Source organism: Heptranchias perlo, chromosome 14, assembly GCF_035084215.1.
Source record: "Heptranchias perlo isolate sHepPer1 chromosome 14, sHepPer1.hap1, whole genome shotgun sequence".
NCBI classification, from domain to species: domain Eukaryota; kingdom Metazoa; phylum Chordata; class Chondrichthyes; order Hexanchiformes; family Hexanchidae; genus Heptranchias; species Heptranchias perlo.
The window spans coordinates 19,642,983-19,663,892 of record NC_090338.1 but is presented as its reverse complement, the minus strand read 5'-3'; the positions used below and the strand labels follow the sequence as shown (position 1 = coordinate 19,663,892).

At 41.2% G+C, this 20,910-nt stretch overlaps 1 protein-coding gene across 1 annotated transcript in view; it reads right to left on the bottom strand.

Moving 5' to 3' along the window:
* The window catches only part of hmgxb3 (HMG box domain containing 3), a 69,497-nt gene that overhangs the window by 27,198 nt on the left and 21,389 nt on the right, over positions 1–20,910 (bottom strand). Inside the window, exons 6-14 of the mRNA XM_067996098.1 lie at positions 20,126–20,272; positions 19,536–19,595; positions 18,231–18,604; positions 16,358–16,488; positions 15,316–15,417; positions 14,387–14,508; positions 11,721–11,825; positions 9,674–9,826; positions 7,318–7,616 (exon numbers count right to left, since the gene is read on the bottom strand). Coding sequence (XP_067852199.1) covers positions 7,318–7,616; positions 9,674–9,826; positions 11,721–11,825; positions 14,387–14,508; positions 15,316–15,417; positions 16,358–16,488; positions 18,231–18,604; positions 19,536–19,595; positions 20,126–20,272 — 1,493 coding nt within the window. The remainder of the gene's footprint in view (positions 1–7,317; positions 7,617–9,673; positions 9,827–11,720; positions 11,826–14,386; positions 14,509–15,315; positions 15,418–16,357; positions 16,489–18,230; positions 18,605–19,535; positions 19,596–20,125; positions 20,273–20,910) is intronic.

Sequence of the window (20,910 nt, the reverse complement as noted above, 5' to 3'; positions counted from 1 at the left end):
GCAGCTGCATTTCCAAAAAGAGTGCTGAGGACTGCATCCAAAAACACTCAGCAAAAGTAATACACTCTCACTGGACCGAGTTCAGCAAAAGTGCATATATTTATACAATATGGTAGACATCCAGATAGATCACATAGCTGAAACTGAAGTGGAGAAATGAACTTTAATAGCCTCACACTGTTTCATGTTATTCTGAATAAAAAGCATACTGCCACCTACTGGTGTATACTTAAAATATCTCAGAACAATATGGAATAATCTCTGAATGCCATACATTTCTGGTATCTTTTTTCTGTTAAATGGACTAAAAGAAATATCTAGTAATTTCCACAGCTTATAACATAAATTTAAAAATTGAATCCATTTTTGAGTTATTTACGATTCTAGCAGATTACACCAACAGATAAATATACATAAATGGGCTATACAGTCTTTAGAACACAGTAAGTAGTACAGTTCTGAGCACACAATGCTACTTCAAAGAAGAGTTCGCACAGCTAAATACCCTATATAAAAATGTATCCATTGTAAGTATCATGATTTAAGTCCATTTGTTTCTATTCCTGCTCTTTGCCCATGTTGTCTAAAGCAGTGAATATTTGCATCACTGGTTGGAGATAATTCAATTCTGACATTGTGAGGACCTCAAATCATTTAATTATGCAATCACTGAAATGCTTGTAGGTTAAAGTGCATCTCTACCTAAGGATACTTTAGTGACTGTTAATGGGGCCCACCTATCCAAATCGGCATCCAGGCTGGTCTGAACTTTCAACGGAATGATTCTGGCATGCAGAGGGACACTCCCCTATCAGTGAACATCAGAGTGGTACTTTGAATAAAAATATTTCCGACTTTCTTCCCCAGAACTTGAGATGTGTTTTAGTCCACGAAATCAGATATAACCAAATTAGAACCTTTATTTATTCAGAAGTTCTTCCTTTTCTCTATTTATTCTTCCTGTGCCTAGCCAAGAGGGTATAATGGTTGATTTGATCACAGGCATCTACCAAGGTCACTCTGACACAGACTGTGATAGTGACTGCTTTGCAAGTTATCCCTTCCCCGTGCGGAAGCATCTGGTCTCCCCATGTTGGGAAAACAGGCTGATTTTGTGCATTTACAAAATGCTCACCATTACAAATTTACTAATAACAATCCTTATAGATTGCGAAGCAACAGAAAGGTGCCTACATTGAAAGCTAAGCTTTTTCAGTATTCCAAAGATTAATGCTTCTGATGCCTATGAACAATCACTGTTGGTCACTCTTTGATTGAGATGCCTCTCACTATCAAATAGCATCGCCCAGACTTGGTCATGATTAATGACTACTTGGCGAGGTACCAAAGGGAAACCACAACTGCACCCCAGCAAAGAGAAGGGAAGAAAATTGTCCAAGAAAGCAACGAAAAACATCCCTGCACACACATGGCAGGCGAGTGTGAGGACCAGAATAAAAAAATTATCTTGCAGGTCAGGCTGACCTTTTCCTGAAAGTACCACCAGACCAGAAGCTTCTGCTTCACCTCAGATACAAATAAATAGAACTAATTTTGTATGTGAAATGTTCATTTTATTAAAAAAAATACAGCTCTCCTCAAACAAATGGGGAAGCACTTTGTTTATAATTACGGCACTGCCTAGTTTTCTTGAATTTGGTGAAATCACAGATGGACTTGACTTCTTGGTCCCAGACCCACTATACAGTTCAGTTGGTTAATGATTAATAACAGTCCACTTGTGCGTACTCGCACAGTGCAGGTTCACTAGCCAACATCTTAAAGGTTCACAAGTGTTCCAAGTACATGCTGTTCTAACAGGATTATATGCTGTATTTTGATCACCATTGTCCTCAACTGTAAAAGAGCCAATGTTGTTGGTCATAAGCTATACACAAGCTGGTTTTGATATTTTTCCCCCCTTTAGACTTTGAGCAATGTGGCGGTGCAATATGTAGCACTTTTTTGGATGACCAAAAAATTGATAAAAAGGGAGAAAATACAATATGAAAGTAATCTAGCAAGAAATATAAAAACAGGTTGTAAGAGCTTCTACAAGTATGTAAAAAGGAAGAGAGCAGCAAAAGTAAATGTTGGTCCCTTAGAGGCTGAGACAGGAGAAATTATAATGGGGAATAAGGAAATGGCAGAGATGTTAAACAGATATTTTGCATCTGTCTTCACATTAGAAGACATAAAAAGCATACCAGAAATAGTGGGGAACCATGGGGCTAATGAGAGTCAGGAACTTAAAGTAATTAATAACAGTAGAGAAAAAGTACTGGAGAAACTAAATGGGACTAAAAGCCCATAAATCCCCTGGACCTGATGGCCTGCATCCTAGGGTTCTAAAATAGGTGGCTGCAGAGATAGTGGATGCATTGGTTATGATCTTCCAAAATTCCCTAAATTCTAGAATGGTCCCAGCGGATTGGAAGGTAGCAAATGTAACCCCGCTATTCAAGAAAGGAGGAAGAGAGAAAACAGGGAACCACAGAGGCCAGTTAGCCTGACATCGGTCGCTGGGAAAATGCTGGAATCCATTATTAGAACAACATAATATGATTCGGCAGTCAACATGGTTTTATGAAAGGGAAATTGTGTTTAACAAATTTATTAGAGTTTTTTGAGGATGTAACTAGCAGGGTAGATAAAGAGGAACCAGTAGGTGTTGTATATTTGGATTTTCAAAAGGCATTTGATAAGGTGTCACGTAAAAGGCTGTTACGCAAGATAAGGGCTCATGGGGCTGGGGGTAATATATTAGCATGGATAGAGGATTGGTTAACGGACAGAAAACAGAGAGTAGGGATAAACGGGTCATTGTCAGGTTGGCAGATGGTAACCAGTGGGGTGCCGCAAGGATCAGTGCTGGGGCCTCAGCTATTTACAATCTATATTCATGACTTAGATGAAGGGACCAAGTGTAATGTATCCAAGTTTGCTAACGATACAAAGTTAGGTGGAAAAGTAAGCTATGAGGAGGGTACAAAGAGTCTGCAAAGGGATATAGACAGGTTAAATGAGTGGGCAAGAAGGTGGCAGATGGAGTATAATGTGGGGAAATGTGAGGTTAATCACTTTGGTAGGAAGAGTAGGATAACAGAATTATTTTTTAAATGGTGAGAAACTATTAAATGTTAGTGTTCAGAGAGATTTGGGTGTCCTCTTACAAGAAACACAAAAAGTTAGCATGCAACGCAAATGGAATGTTGGCCTTTATTGCAAGGGAGTTGGAGTACAAAAGTAAGGAAGTCTTACTACAGTTGTACAGGGCATTGGTGAGACCTCACCTCAAGTACTGCGTACAGTTTTGGTCTCCTTATCTAACGAAGGATATACTTGCCTTAGAGGCGGTGCATCCAGTAGATGAATTCCTGGGATGAGAGGGTTGCCCTATGAGGAGAGATCGAGTAGAATGGGCCCATACTCTCTGGAACTTAGAAGAATGAGAAGTGATCCCATTGAAACATACAAAATTCTGAGGGGCCTTGACAGGGTAGATGCTGAGAGGTTGTTTCCCCTGGCTGGAGAGTCTAGAACTAGAGGGCATAGTCTCAGAATAAAGGGTCAGCCATTTAAGACTGAGATGAAGAGGAATTTCTTCACTCAGAGAGTTGTGAACCTTTGGAATTATCTACCCCAGAGGGCTGTGGATGCTGAATCGTTGAGTATATTCAAGGCTGATTTGGATCGATTTTTGGATTCTAGGGGAATCAAGGGATATGGGGATCGGGCTGGAAAGTGGAGTTGAGGTTGAAGATCAGCCATTATCTTATTGAATGGTAGAGCAGGCATGAGGGGCCATATGGCCCACTCCTGCTCCTATTTCTTATGTTCTTAATGTGCTGTGGACTGGTAAAATATGGATTTGTGCCCGAGACACACTATGCGCTGAGCTCTCAAAATTATCAGGTCTGCCTGCAGGAGAAACTGAGCAGATCTGAAGAGGTGTTTAGCCAGCAGAAGAAAAATAAAAATTTAAGTGTGATACCTCCCTTCTCCAATCCAGTGGTCAGTCACAGAAAGGCATTAATGCAAATCCATCTGCTACCCATAAGCAAAGGAAACTTCAGTTGTTAATTTTTTTTTAGGGGTCCTATATGGGTGATAGGACCCCGGCTAGCACTTATCAATGAGGCGTGCGCCCGAGTCAAGCGGACACTTCAACCAACTGGTGTTACAACAGCTGTGGAGCGGTATCCGAGTGGCAAAAAGTACCGCATGATTTTAACTCCCATTCTGACCGATTTCTACGTGGTGGGCGAATTTAAAATCCCTCCCTTTGATGTTCAAATGTGGTTACCTGAACTCCGTCTTCTCTCAGCTCGTTTTTACTATGTACATTTTAAAACTACATTTTCATTTAGTAAATATTAGCATATCTCTTTGATATTGCTTAAGGTGAATCACAAGAAACACTAAAAAGTGACATCAAAGTATGGTGCCTAAAGCTTGACATGAAATAAGTGTGACACTTACATGAAGTGCATGGTGTATGCATGGCTTTTAATGTATTGTAGATATACGCGAGGCAGATGACATACGGAAGGTATTAGAAACATAGGAACAGGAGTAGGCCATTCAGCCCCTCGTGCCTGCTCCGTCATTTGATAAGATCATGGCTGATCTGTGATCTAGCTCCATATACCTGCCTTTGGCCCATATCCCTTAATACCTCTGGTTGCCAAAAAGCTATCTATCTCACATTTAAATTTAGCAATTGAGCTAGTATCAATTGCCGTTTGCGGAAGAGCGTTCCAAACTTCTACCACCCTTTGTGTGTAGAAATGTTTTCTAATCTCACTCCTGAAAGGTCTGGCTCTAATTTTTGGACTGTGCCCCCTACTCCTGGAATCCCCAACCAGCGGAAATAGGGTGGATAGAGAGAAACTATCTGTTCCCCTTAATATCTTATAAACTTCGATTAGATCACCCTTTAACCTTCTAAACCTATTCAATTTGTAATTTTCTTCAAATACATCGCAATCTAGCATGCTGGTTATTTTTAAAACTTAAATAAAATCAAAAGCATTTTACACAATTTCACAAGAGTGACTTTTGGGGCTCGATTTTACCGGCGGGTTTCCTGTGCGTTTCCAGCGGGGGGGCCCCGAAAATCCCGATATCCAGGCACGTGACCGGATCGCGCCACGATCCCGCCCACTTCCGGGTTCCCCGATGACGTGCGGGGGTGCGTGCGTAGCCCCCGCTGGTGGGAATCCCGCAGGCAATTAAAGCCAGCGGGATGCCACTTGAGTGTATTTATTTTGCTTGTTCAGGTCATTAACTGACCTGATTAAGGGACTGTGTGTGATTTTGGAGAAACATGGGACTGTTTCACACACTGGGGGAAACAGTCATAGTTGAACTGGACGTGTTGCAGCCGTCAGCCTGTGGCAGCTGCAAAGGTCCATTTGACAGGTGGGGGGGGGGGGGGGGGGGGGGAGACCCTCACCCATTGCAGGAGGCCGCTCTGTCACTTGGGTCAAAGTGTGGCCTCCACCACCCCCCTCCTGACGGTCAAAGTCACCAACCTGCACACTTACCCCGGGGTCCGGAGACATGTGCCTACCTTGCAGACCCCCTCAGATGTACATATTGCGGATGGGGGCCGCCGTAGCTGCAGTCATGACCCCCTCGGAGGGCGCACAACATCGCCAGCCTCGCCATCCACGCCGTCCACCTCTGACACGTGGAGCTCCACAACAGAGTGCTGTGACACATCCACCTGTACAGCAGGAGGGAGGGCTACCGCAGAGAGAGACGCGTCGCAGAGGGCACTACCCTCGCCACAGGGTCCACAGACCGAGGCGCAGCTACCCGGACCTCTCCGAGCAGCAGTGCACACGGAGGCGCAGATTCACTCAACATGTAGTCGTGGACATCTGCAGCCTCTTTCATGCCGAGCTGCTCCTGGCTGGCCCCAGCACCATCTGCTTACCTGTCGCTGCCAAAGTCACCACTGCCCTCCACAACTTCTCCACCGCATCCTTCCAGGGTGCAGCCGGGTACACCGCCAATGTCTCTCAGTCGTCTGCGCGGAAGAGCCCTGCAAATACACCTGCACCTACTCTGCAGTAACACAATGGGTGGCATCAGTGGTGGGTCCTCATAGTGATACCCAGGAGCGGGCATTATTGCACAAAACAGACAGGATTCGCGGAGACATGGCAGTGGTGGTGACAATATAATGTGTGATGTGAGTTGTTCTGAAATTCAATATAGGTAACACCCATGACAAACCCTCAAACACCCTTGTGCATCCCCTTCATGCTCACGACACGTTTGCCTTTCGCTGCCTACTGCACATATGTGATGCATGCCCTGTGGCTGCAGCACAGGTGGTGGCAGGTTGAGTGAGGCTGGCCGTGAGGGAGATGCACGAGAGGGTGAGTATGGGATAGAGCCATGAGATTAGATGAGGATTGGGTTGCGTGTTAGTGGCGGGGTGAGTACTCGCGAGGTGAGTAGGTGCAGGTAAGATGAGGATGGGGTTTGAGTGGGTATGAGGGGTGATGTGACAGAGTAGTGTTGGCGGTGCCGAAGGAGATGTGGGGTGGGGGCAGTGTTGTGGCAGACGGAGTGTAGGGGAAAGACTTCGTGTTCTCACTGTGGCTGACCTACTGCGGTCATTGGAGCGCCTCCTGCACTGTATGCAGGTGGGCGATATGTTGGTGGTGCAGGTGACCTCCTCTGTCACCTCGAGCCAGGCCTTCTTGGTGGCAGAGGCAGGCCGCTTCCTCCCGCCCGCTGGGTGGAAGAGCTCTGTCCTCCCCCTCCTCCTCACCCCATCTGATGATACCTGGGGTGAGGCATCATTAAACTGGGAGCAGCCTTCCCCCTGGGCTGCTCCATGCTGTAATTTGTTCTATTGGTTGCAGCATCTGTCAGTGGAGGACTGCCCCTTTAACTAGAGAGCCTCCAGCTGACAGATCGTACTGCGCATGCGCAGCCCACCCGACGCGCAGACCAGCAGCGCGGAGCCCGGAAGAGCAGGTAAGTGGCTCCAATTAGTGGTTTGCCTGCTACGATCGCGCGGGCAACCCACTAATTTCACTGAGCAAGTTGACCACGCTCCCGAAACCCAACCCGCCGGAAACCCGCAGGCCTGGTAAAATCGAGCCCTTGATCCCTGTGGGGAAGCAGCTGGTCTCTGCTCAGAACCTTCCAATTCCCTGCAGCAGTATGGCTAGATAGAGAATTAGCAGATACAAATCTTTGTCTTACAATTCCAAGGCATGTCAATTGAGCGCTTTGTTTAATAATACACAGCATTAATAAATAACAACATTGAAGTAGTAAACATGTCCTTACTTGTGTCCACCCTTGAACAACTGGCTGTCACACAGGCCACAAATGGTGGCTGAAGATTCAAAGTAATTAGGCCACGAATTTTGTTCAAGTGTTATGGTCTCGTTTACTGTCAACAAGATCAACCGTGAGCTGTTGAGTTCCTGAATTAGACTAAAAATTTCATGAAGTTCAGCCTCGTTCTCAGGGATCTGAACGGTCCTCCTGAGCAGCAGTAACGTAGTCTGGCGCTGCAAGTCCTTCTGGGCCTGAGTTAGCCCTTCCTCTGGATTCAGCAGACCCAAGGAAAGTGCACTGTTTAACTGAAATTAAAATTTAAAACTATATATTTATAAAATATATAAATCAAACAACAAGCAGCCAGAAGCTGTGCACAACATCTTGGACATCTTTCACCTTTCAATTTTATTTTCTGGCTCTGCCCTCATCTCTATGGACACATCATCCCACAAATCATCGCCATTTCCAGCTGCAGAAGTTTGATACTTTCCAATTAACAGTGACTACACACTCTTCCTCATGCTCCTCCTGACCTCACAAAAGGAAAAAAAAAACTTACCTTTTTTGTCCTCTTCTGGGGTGATCCTCTTCTGTCCCAGGTTGGTTCGGAGGGAAAGCAGCGGGGGCTTCCCGCTCCTGGCTGAGATAATTATGTCACTGGGACCCAACATGCAAAGGACCCCACTGGCTTTGGATGGGTGTCCTTGCCGCTTCTCAAGAGAGCAGGTTAAAATCATGGACAGCGGGATCCAGGTGGCTTACTGGCGGGTAAGTAACCTGGGCAATTTCAATTGGCCACACTCCTGGTTTTCGCCAGGTGGGTAGGGTTAAAATCGTCCCCAATGTGGTCAGAAACAGGAACTACACTATAATAATCAGTGCTGCAGATCCTTAAAGGTCACAAGTTTTATTTCATGCTTTTAAAGCCATAAGCTTTGTGCTGCAAAAGTAAACTTCAGTTATTAAACCAGTCACTAGGACCACATGATTACCTGTGGAATTCTCTACCACAGAAGGCTGTGGAGGCCAAGTCACTGAATATATTTAAGAAGAAGCTAGATAGATTTCTAGACACAAAAGGCATCAAGGGGTATGGGGAAAGAGCGGGAATATGGTATTGAGATAGGGGATCAGCCATGATCATATTGAATGGCGGAGCAGGCTCGAAAGGCTGAATGACCTACTCCTGCTCCTACTTTCTATGTTTCCATGATGAATAAGGAGGATTTAAAATACACATTTAGAAAGCTTTGAAATATTGACTTCTATTTGCCAAAAGACATCATTGCAAGTTTAAAACCTACGACTACCTTGGTTGGGAACATTCTGTCCATATTCAACTAGGACTCCATTAAGGGCCTCATAGCAGAAGAGCTGACAGAACTTGGACTCCTCAAAATCACATTCCCTGTCGAAATCAATCTCAAAGCAGCGTGACTGTAATTACAAAGAGGTTGCCTTCACAACTGGTGACAAACCATATGCGCTAGATAAAAGCAGAGGGCAAAAATGGATTGAACCAGAAGAGGGTATTTGATGGATTCAGTTTAGCACAATGAGCTTGTCACTGTAGGAAACTGTGTTTTGGTTGGGGGAAGTCTATAAATAAAACAACTGAATGTTCTTTCACCCCTACAACACTGATCTCTTCAAAAAAAAAATCACACCCAGCAAGAAGTTTTACATTCCATCAAAGTTTTGCAACTTTGTGCTAATTAAGACAATGGAAGCAAAAATAAATACTTCACATTATGCAAATAAACAATTTACAGTGCAACACAAATTAAAGTTGAAGCATAGGAACAATACTATCTCAAAGGTTTTGCGCACACAGTACCACATAAGTATTTCTGTAAAATCAGATGCATGAGCCACTCATTACAGAACCGCAAACCAGGGATGTGCCATACATATTAGGGAAGAATATGAGTTTTGTGGCTACACAGTATTCTGTGCATGAGAGTGTGATTGCCACAATACCACATGAAACAAATGCTTCACTGTGTTCATTATTAACACCAGCTCACCAGTAGGCAATCAACAATTCTGTAAGTGGTAGTTGTTGATCTCAACCACACAGTCAGGACAGGTGCACAGCAGAAGACAAGTATTTCACCACAGTAAAAGAGAGGAAAACACAAATGATCAGAAAGTCAGTCACCCAGAATACTCTTAATGGTCAAGAAAGGCTTGGGCGTAAGTTGCGAGCCTGCCCCCACAACTGGAAAATGTTGTATGGTGTGAAGAAATCTCAATATCGTGAAATGAGTAAAAACAAATCCTCTAAAAATGTCTAAATATACATTCTATAAGAGAACCTTTGTTACTGTACACTATATACCTTAGAAACATTACTCACAACAGGTTTCGATGGCTTTATATCCTGTTTGTCTCTTGTGAAGTCATAGCCACACTTTGGACAAATTCCTGGTTTGTACCGGTTCATGTAGACATATGTACATTTCGGATTTTTACATCTTCCTTTACCTCTACAAGTTGCCAAACCCAGGTCCTTGAAAATACAATGAAGAGTACAATCAGCAGCAGATTATTGACACAGCATACCATAACTACAAATTTAAAAACAGAAGACTTCATAGAGCTTGGAAATGTAGTAAATAGTGAGGAGGATAGTAGCAGACTTCAGGAGGACATAGACAGACTGGTGAAATGGGCAGAAATATGGCAGATGAAATTTAATGCAGAGAAGTGTGAAGTAATGCATTTTGGAAAGAAAAATGAGAAGAAGTATAAACTAAATGTTAACATTTTAAAGGGAGTGTAGGAACACAACTCTTTGAAGGTGGCAGAACAAGTTGATAAATCTGTTAAAAAAGCATACGGGATCCTTGGCTTTCAAAAAAGAGGCATGAAGTACAATAGCAAGGAAGTTATGGTAAACCTTTATAAATCACTGGTTAGACCTCAGCTAGACTATTGGGTATCACACTTTAGGAAGGATGTCAAGGCCTTCGAGAGGGTGCAGAAGAGATTTACCAGAACAGTGCCAGGGATGAGGGAATTCAGTTACATGGAGAGACTAAGAAAGCTGGGATTGTTCTCCTTAAAGCAATGAAGGTTAAGGGGAGATTTAATAGAGGTGTTCAAAATTATTAGGGGTTTTGATAGAGTAGATAGGGAGAAACTGTTTCTACTGTCAAGAGGATCGGTAACCAGAGAATACAGATTTAAGATAACTGGCAAAAAAAAACCAGGGAGGGAGATGAGGAAAATTTTTTTTAACTCAGCTAGTTGTTATGATCTGGAATGCATTGTCTAAAAGGGTGGTGGAAGCAGATTCAATAGTAAATTTCAAAAGGGAATTGGATATATACTTGAAAAGGAAAAATTTGCAGGGCTTTGGGAAACAGCGGGGGAGTGGGGCTAATTAGTAGCTCTATCAGAGAGCCGGCACAGGTATGATGGGCCGAATGGCCTCCTTCTGTGCTGTATGATTTTACGATAAGGAGTCATGGAATACAATTAGAATTCCCAAGAGGGAGGATAATCCAAAAACTCGTGTCATAAAGTGGCAAGTGTATTATAAGATCACCCACGTAAAAGGGAGCACAGTACCACTGGCACCCTAGGTACTCTGCAGTGTGTAGTGGTAGGATGCAGGTCCATACTTGGTTTCTTCCACATGTTGTGCTACTGATGCCAGCTGTGCCATCAAGTGGAGTTACTGAATAGACAAGCACTTTCCCAGAGAGGAACAAAAAACACCCTTTGGTGTACTCACCTCTTTCCCGACTTCCTTCTTACTATTGTCGTACTGAAAAAAATTCTTACTGTTACTCTCTGACATAGTGTCAAGGTCAAAGAAAAGGTGAAGGGACAAAAATCTCTCATCTAAAAATAATCCACAGGATTTTCCACATTATATTGTTTTGGATCATGCACGAATGCTGCATTTCAAAGATTACTTGCACATCAGCTGATGTCCCACGACATTACTCATGGGTAGTCTGGAGCATAGCTGTGGTGGTTATCTGCTAACCTGGTTTTTGGCTTTCAGGCTGTAGCTCAGGTACTTCCTGTGGGAAAGTGGTCTAAATAGTCCCGAAGTTAGTTAGAGGCTAATTTTGTTGCTACTGAAATTTCTCTAAATTTGCAGCTGCTGGTTTCCTCTCTGCTATCTTGGCAACCTCTCCAGGACCTTAAGGCCAAAAGTACAGTGGGAAATAACTGGGTTCCTTTTACTTGTGTGTATTCTTTTAAAATATTGTGTAAAATAACAAATGATGACTGAACCGAAGTTTGGAGCGTGACCGATGCTCTCAATATATGTGGAAACAGTGAAGGTTGTTAATAGAGGAGAAAATACATACAAAACTGCTAGATTTTCTTTACAGAATGTTTAAAACAAAATTCTAATCTTCTTTCATTGTCCATATGTTACTTACAAAAGCGCTCGCTTTGTTGGTTTTCGGAAGAGTCAGGCACACAGTTCTGACAGAAACTGCACTGGCTTGAGGTGACCCATTCTCTGTGGCAACTTTTAATTCTGTCTATAAGCAAAAAACAACTATTCTTTATAACAGCATAGTTACAAAGAGCTTTCAGCTCTTGTAGCAGAATGCTGGACCCCCATAAATTTAAATCCCGTCTGGTCTTACATTTGAAGTCAATTGTTCTTGCCTTTCATTATTTCTCAGGCAACCTGTCAGTGTTGGTGCTGTGGCAATGGAACACTCCAATTCTTTGGTGGGGCGCAAAAGAAACAGTTAATTCTCAACGGGGCTGCACCACTTGTCCAATGATCAGGACAAGAAGTTAACACTGAACATAGGTACAGGAGTAGGCAATTTAGCCCCTTGAGCATTTTCCGCCATTCTATCAGATCATGACTGATCTCCATTGTCCTCAACTCCAATTACCTACCTTTGCACCATATCGCTTGATACCTTGTAAGGAGAGGGTTAATTAGACTGTTCTGAAATCTACTAATGTTATATGATTAATTTATCTTTATAGTAGTAATGTTAACCTTTAAGCAGGGAAGTTTGTCAATTTAAAGCACCACTGGGCTATTCAGCCAGGGTTGACCCTCCAGCAATGATCAGTTTCAGGATGAAGTAATAAGAGGCTTAATTAAAGACTGGCATTGAATCATTTGATAACAGTGCGAAAAAACAGTTAGTTCTAAAAAGGAAAACTTCTGGGTATACATCAACCTTTTTAATTAAGTTTTCTTTAAAAGTAGGACATTGACTGATACGGAATGATACCCAAAGACAGACTTATAATTAAAGTTTCATTTGGTTGAATAGCAATTATATGTAACAAGAATGAAACTATCGATAAGATAACAAAAAAGCTTGTTAAGTCAGGAAAACTGAAGTTATTGATAAGGGATAATTCAATTAAATTCTCCTTATATGGAGTTGTATTTTAACAATTATATAATTAAGTAATGCAGAATTGTGTGGATTGTCACGTGGATGGAGTAAGAGAAATGTATAAAACTGGCTATTTGTAATGAGTATTTGGATTCGTAAAGGCCTAAGATACTGAGCTCAGAACTGTGACGTGTTTGAGTTCCTCAACTAAACCAGCAAGGTTCAGATGTAAGTATTGTCTTTTAAGAGTATGTTTAAGCACTATTACATAATCTTTATGCTTAATAAATCTGAGATACCTGATATTCAATATTTTAAAACCTCATTGATTTGAGGAGTAAATTATAAATGAGAAACCCCTCCTCCAACATACTTACCTGACAAAACTCTATCGATCTTAATCTTAAAAATTTCAATTGACCCAGCATCCTCAACCTGTGGGGGGAAAGAGAGTTCCAGACTTCCACTACCCTTTCTGTGAAAAAGTGCCCTCTGATTTCACTCCTAAATGGCCTAGCTCTAATTTTATTATGCTCCCTTGTTCTGGATTCCTTGAGCAGAAAATATTTTCTCTGTATCAACCCTATTGAATCCCTTTAACATTTGAAGGGCTTTGATTAGATCACCCCTCAACTTTCTAAACTCAAGAATATAGAGTATAGAGAAGTTCATGGCCTAGACCCTCAGTGAAGTAAGAGTGCAGGGCATGAAGCCGCAGTCTACCAGTATTAGCAAAGGATGGAGAAGCCAAGAGTTGAAACTCTATGTTGAAGTCAGCAATGAACTGGTAGGTAGGAATAAGCAAGGGCCTATAAAGTGTAGGTAGCACAAAAATGGCTTTAAATAAGTGTAGTATTAAAGAATGTAGGTGATTATTAGCTTGGACATTACTTTTAGTAATGAGTATTCAGTTCTAATTTGAAGTAACACTTTCAATCATATGCAGAGTGTATAGTTGAGGTACTATCCCAGATTTTAATGCAGGTTGTGTTCACGGAGGGGGAGGGATTGAGTGTGTGAGACAGGAGGGAAAGCTCCACAAGGAGTTCGGCATGAAACCAGAGTCATTTTAACTCGGGCCTCATTTGAATAGTGCAGTACCGTCTCCTGTCTGAAGCCAGTGGGAATTATGTCACAGCTGGGGATGGGAGCAGGAAATTGGGTGGGAGGCCGATGTCGCCAGGGACCCAAGAGAACAGTCCCTGGCATCAGGTTAATACTGAGGGAAGGCCGGGGCTGGAGAGGCCCAACGATTCTTTGCGAGGCCTAGAAAAGCACTCCTACTCCTCCTGCCCCACAAGGAACCCTCACAAAAACTGGGAAAATAGTGCTTATCCTGGCCTCTCAACTGTCTCCCACCTGATTTCACTGCCGTTTTTGGAGACGTGTGGACATCGCGATTTCTGCAGTTAAAAACTTGTTGTGGCGCCAATGACATCATCACGTTGTGACTTTTGAATCGAAAGTAGGCTCTGCCTCCATGGGGCGGGCTGCCATATCAAACGAGTTTTCTGGTAAGTAAAAATGGCGGTGGGCGGAAAGGCATCAGGAATACGACTCAAACCGCTCCCAGCCCCCCATCCCAATTCAGGTGGAGTGAATTAAAATCAGGACTAACTAGGAACATTTAATTAAAATGAGTCCATTTCCTTGAACTGGCATGTTTACCCAAGTCACTTCGATATCACAAAGATTAAAATCATTAATTTTGTCAAATGCTGAACACTTGCCTGTTCTTCTCCATCAGCATAGTTCGGATGTAAAACAGAATGCCCCAGTTGCTTTAAGGTGCTGGGTTTCAAACCTGATGGGGGAGGGGAACTCATCAAGCTCTTTGCAGAGGAACTTCTAGCTAAAAAAGAATTACAATTTTTAGCATACTCTATCAGACACATTAAGATTTTTTTTTGTAATGTTATCTTTTCATGATTTCCCAACCCTACAACAATTTCTGATGACAGAACAGTAGATATGCTCCCAGATCTCTCTACAACTGGCATGTAGGAGATGCTTGATAGTTGGCTTAAATTTATTTTCTCATCCTAGTCTTGTGGCATATGTTAATACTCTATGACAAAATGTGCTGGAGCTCTTAACTTTCACCATTTTTCTACCCCAGCAATGTAATGATCTTCAAAAGATTCAGTATCTTGGGAAAGATTCAAGATTTCCCCCAAATTGTTAACAGATATTATTTTTGTCTTGCTGTTCAATATTTTACATTCTATTTACAAAGGTTATAGTAAATGCCAGCATAAAACAGATACAGATTTACATCCTTACCATTGCAGACGCCAATTAGCTAAGAAAATATCTCAAATATTTCTACATGGCAATACATGAGTTTTTAGACTGCAATCCACTGAATGGGCTCCAGTAATATGAACAGTATCCTGAGTTTGAACTGCAGTCTCAAAATTATTGGGCAGCAATTGGTTCCAGGTAATACATTAATGATTTTAAAAAATAAGACTGTGCAATGAATGCAAGTAGAACAATACAGGCAATGTAACGAGAAAAGATAAAGCAGATTGTAACATTCAATCTCTAGGCACATGGCATCATGGAATAGATAATTGGCAGAGATTTTTTTTGCCAGCGGGTTACTGGAAAATAAAATGTTGATTATTTCACATCAACTGTATAAATATTTCTATACCTGTGGCTCCGTTGCTTGCTGAAGTCATAGAGGATTCTGTTGTATCTGCTTGATTGACGGGCATTGTGACCACTCGAATATAGGTGACCCCAGACTGTGCAGCTATAAAAGGCACAATATATTAGGATATCATAGGTTAGGCCTCTGCTGGAGTATTGTGTCCAATTCTGAGTGCTACACTTTAGGGAGAATTCAAGACCTTGGAGAGGGTGCAGAGATTTACCAGAACAATACCAGGGATGAGGGACTTCAGTTACATGGAGAGACTAGAGAAGCGGTTATTGTTCTCGTTAGAGCAGAGAAGGTTATGGGGGATTTAACAGAGGTGTTTAAAATTATGAAGGGTTTTGATAGAGTAAACTGTTTCCAGTGGCAGAAGGATCGGTAACCAGAGGACCAGATTTAAGATAATTGGCAAAAGAACTAGGGAGAGATGAGAAAAGTTATTTTTACGCAGCGCGATATGATCTAGAATGCATTACCTAAAAGGTGGTGGCAGCACATTCAACTTTAAAAAGGGAATTGGATATATAGTTGAAAGGAAAAATTTGCAGGGCTTTGGGGAAAGAACAGGGGAGTGGGACTAATTAGATAGCGCTTCCAAAGAGCTAGCACAGGCACGATGGTCCCCTTCTGAGCTGTATAATTTCCTATACTACCATGACTTCCTAAATTGCAAGTTCTTGCTGATGAATCTTCTCACCTATTTCATTTGGATGGTTTACTCTTCTTTCCCTTCCCCAGTAATAATTATCCTCTTTGTGGAGCGGGACACATGGATATTTGAGATAAAATTATGTTTGACACCCTGTACACATCATAGGATGGTCCTTGCCCCAAGGGACAATTTGGTTATATTACCACTAAAAGGCATTGTTTTGGTTGCTGATTTAAAATCTGACTCATAAAAGCTCACTGAGCATCAATAAGACTCTACGCTGGTATGGGTCTCACTTTATTATCTCAATAGTTAATTAATAAGTGAGTAAAATTAAAAAGTGTTATGTGGCTAACATTTTTGTATCACCACACTGATACATACCTGCATTAGATGGAGCTGCTGGCAGGATAACTCGCGGTGGTCGTGACCGAGCAGCACCAGTCAATAAGCCGGCTTTTGCACGTCCCCTGACTTTATTTCTTCTTCGTACTTGTAAGCCTTGTCTAGAAATACTGCAGGAGAGAAAGAAAGTATTTGCCTGATAAAATTCATTCCCTTTGGAACTCAACATGGCTGCACAACATGCTGCTCACCAGGCATTAGGACTAACTCACTAATAGGTTTAATTTCTTCTGTGTGCTAGTTTTAGTGCATTGAATTAACATATTTGCATGAATTCCTGAATGTGTTATTGTTACACCTGTTTTTGAAAAGGGTTAACAACTGTGTAAAAATAATGCAGAAAGGAATTTACACGACTGCATTAAAAAAAAGAATAAATTAAATCCCTATTAGCCCAACAGCTCCACTGGTTCCACTGCACATGGACAGGGGAGGGTGACCATTATCCTTGAAATTTTCTCTCTATGAATTAGGCTCTCATCAAAAATTTTATTGGGGGGGGTGGGGTGGTGAAGAAAACTCAAATAGGTGCAGTGGTGCGTCTGTGATACACTGGATGGTAGATTACAAGTTCAAATCTGCAGGTCTGGGGCAAGGGGAGAAGAAAGAAGAATTGCTCTGTTCACATAACAACCGAGATGTGTTCTAAGCCACTCCTGCTATCTCAGAGTAGAGGTTTCAGGTACAAGCGTTGCTTCTTTGATGCAAAATTTCCTCTTTGGAAGATAATTAGCAGTAATAAGTTTTCCATTTATTCTAAGTAGTCACAACAATCACTATTTCCGCCATTCTATAAGAGAAATTTAAAATTCTTTTGAAGAATGAGAGATTGCTGAACAATCTTGGTTTAGAATGGTCTTAAGACTGGCACAACTAATTGTCTGATGAACTGACTCCCACCAAAAGCATTTAGTGCTGTATTGATTAATTCATTTAAAAAGGGACTGCATAAATGCCTGGTTTTTAATGTCAATCAAACTTGAGGATAAAAATAGAATGAGATGATCAAACAATTTATGGAACAAGATGGTTTCTGTGTTGTTGGGACCATGAAAATATTCTCATTCCTAATCTTCATCCAGGTACTCCTGTTGGCAAGTATGCACGTGTCTATCAAGTAAAGACAGGATTGTGGTGCTTTCTCCAGTTGAATAACTAGCCAATATTTATTGTCTAGGTTCACGTGAAGAATGGGTTCATATGTGAAGGACAGCCACTGAAGTGAATTACCAGAGGGCTGATTGTGGATTCGTATTCCAGCTTGAATTTACACCTTGACAGCAGTGAGGAGAAAGACAGAGTTTAAAGTGACCTTTTAACTACTTACCTTTCCAAATCTGTTATTACATTATCTGGTTACATTTTCACAAATACAAATCCCCAAATCAGTGGAAAGCAAGGAAAAATATTTATACCATTCATAAAAGTTTTAACATTTATATATGTATAATGCACAAATCAGGGACCATGGTTTATGAAAATATAAGCCACCTGTATCAGTACTGACATTACTCGCTAGTTGTAATTCAATTCATTCTGCAAATGCCAAGTTGTAAAGCCACATTACTCAATGCTTTTTTGTGGGAAACCATCAACACACAGTGCATGACCGGCTTTGGTACTTGCTTTCTGTTTCTTCTGCTGGAAGCCTCCCTTGAGATGGTAGTAGTACAGCTTCCTTTAACAACAGAAACAAGACTAACATTTAAACTGGCTTTATTTGTTATTTTTGGCAAATTATTGCAGTCTCTCAAAACTATTAGGCCTTGACCTTATTCAGATATAATTTTCCACCACTGTTGGTTATGTCCAAGTTCAGAAAAGTATTAAATTTATTTGGCAAAAGACTGACCTTGATCCCGGTCTTGTAATCTTAACTCCATGGGAGCTACTGACAGTGCTGTTACTTGCTTCTGATGTTTGGTGGTTTAGAACCTCCGGCTCCTTTACGACACCTTCAGACTGTGCCTCCACTGTATGCTCACCAATCAATATTGTATTGCAAAGCTGTATTGGAAGGGCCTGTTCCTCCGTCTTTACTGCGGGCACTGCTACAGTTGGCTCACTGGACTCAACGTGTACAGTTTGCTGCCAGTTAGTCTGCATCGGTTGCTGCTCCTCCCCATGATCTTCTGAAGCTGCACTTAGAAGCTGAGTTACCGCTTGTGAACTTTCCAAACTGGACTGGGTCGTGTCCTTTGTGCCCACAGACACATCTGCTGCTTCCTGTCCATTTACAGAGGAAATCAGCTATGAGAGCTTTCTAAGAAAAATCTATTCAGCACTATACACATTTGGTTGCTTCTAGACCACACAACATGCTAGGAAATTTTCCAATAATAGAGTATAGAAGTAAAGAATTTTGTTCAATTTATTTAGAATGGAATATGTGGTAAACCAAAATACTAGTCCAGGCTATAATTCCCAGATGAACTTCAGGTAAATCATTCTACCTGGATAGTTATGATCACCTAAGAATACTAACAAATTACAGAATGGAAAAAATGTGCTAGCCATGCATGCTGTTACAATTTTATGGAACAGTCCAGTCATTTTAATCATATTTATTAGTTTTAACCTAGAATTTAGCTACATTGGGAATTTTAAGACTACAGAACTTCTTGGAACACAAAGCTACTTGGCTTGTTTTATGCAAAACCAGAGAAATCTCATTTTCAGACAGTCCCTCTCTCTGGCACTGAAATGCTGAAAAACTGAAGGATTTTCAAATTGGTCATGATCTTTGGCAACTTCTAAATTTTAGGGGGAAGAGTTCTGAGAGCAAGACTGCCCCTTTAATAGGAGCTTAAAATTAAAAGGGGTCTCTCCATTTGGAGGTTGGGTGAAGTAATTCTTAGTTCAATTCTCAAATACTTTAAATAAAGGAAAATTTTTCGGTCCAGTACATTTATTTAGTTTAATCTTCTAACCTCCCATTGCCATAAGTGATCTACATAAAAACACATTCACTAATGTGTTACAGTGTGGATTTTGAAAACTAAGTTTCAGTTGCTACAATTACAAATTCCTGAATCTGAAAGATCATGACCAATCTGAAAATCCTTTAGTATTTCAGTGCCAGTTTTGGTGGCAAAAATAAGCATTTGAAAAGAAACAGGATGATAAGTATGCCAGAGAACCCAGCGTTACAATGTACCTTGCTTTGCTTCTCTTGCTTACATTCCAGATGAACATTTAATATCTGCAATTCCTTACCCTGTTACAAACAAATCAAAACTCTTAGTTCACATGCAAAAAAAAGGATCTCTTAAAAATGCATTTTACTTAAACTATGTATAGGCTTCATCTCAAAGCTCTTTTTATAAGGGTGGTATGGCAAGTGTATAAATGCTCTATAAGAGGTGTTTTGCCCACTGGTGAGCTCTCAAGCTCAATTAGCAATCACACAGAGGAACCACAAGGAGTGGCAACTTTTCCTTAAAGAAAATCAGTTCAAGCAAACCTTGTAACCATCCAAAGTGAATGCTCTGAACTATAGAGAAATTCCTGATCGATCTACCTAATAAAAGTGATACATGTAACAAACCTGTTAGAAAACCACCTCATCTTAGTCCAAACAATAAATTAATCCAACTTGAACCTATACAGTGAAGTTACTTCTTCACAAAAAGATCACCTGAGGGCTATTTTAATTGAAGTCAGTTTTTTTTTCTCTCAGATATTCCTGCTGCTGTGTGTTGGGAGCAAAACTATATTTAACCATTGTCAAACATGTTATTAACCTACCTTTGGAATCCACTTCCCTCCCAACCACTTCCCACAATTTGGACATTGTGGGGGCTTGTGTCTTGTGACATAGGTAAACAAACAGTTTGGATTTGGACAACTGCCACGGCCTCTTCGTGTATAGGTTGTCTTCTGGGCAAAGATGGACTGCACAAAAAAGGATTTCAAACACCATCAGTTTGGCAACATTGACAGCAACCTTCTTCGAACAAGATGAAAAATATATTTCCAAATTCAGAAATAATGGGTTAACACAAATGTGCTATGCCACAGTATGACTGGATGCCTCAGTTCTGCTCCCTCAAAGTTTTTAAAGTTGATGCTTAGGATTGGCACAGTAATATACATTTGCTTAAATGCGTTTTTTCTCCCTACAGCTTATTGAACCAACGAGTTAAACATAACTAGTGAAAATACTGATTTTGATAACAATTACTGAGAAAGGTAAATGGAAAAAGAAACTTGGATGGTGAAATTCTTAAAAAGGTCAAATGGCAACTTTCAAGACAGCATTTTGTCCTGGGGATATTCAGGTTTCAAAAGCACTTTTTCTATCACAAGGATTTCTTCTTCCTGCAGTGTTTACAACTCAATAACTATGTTTCCCACTGTGCTGAACCATTCAAACTAGATGCAGAGAAGAAAAATAAGTCACAAAAAGCAAAAAATGGCAGATACTGGGAATTTGAAAAAACCCAAAAAATGCTGGAAACAGTCAGCAGTTCAGTCAGTATTTGTGGAGAAAACAGACAAATTAATATTTCAGGTGTGGAACCTTTGTCAGA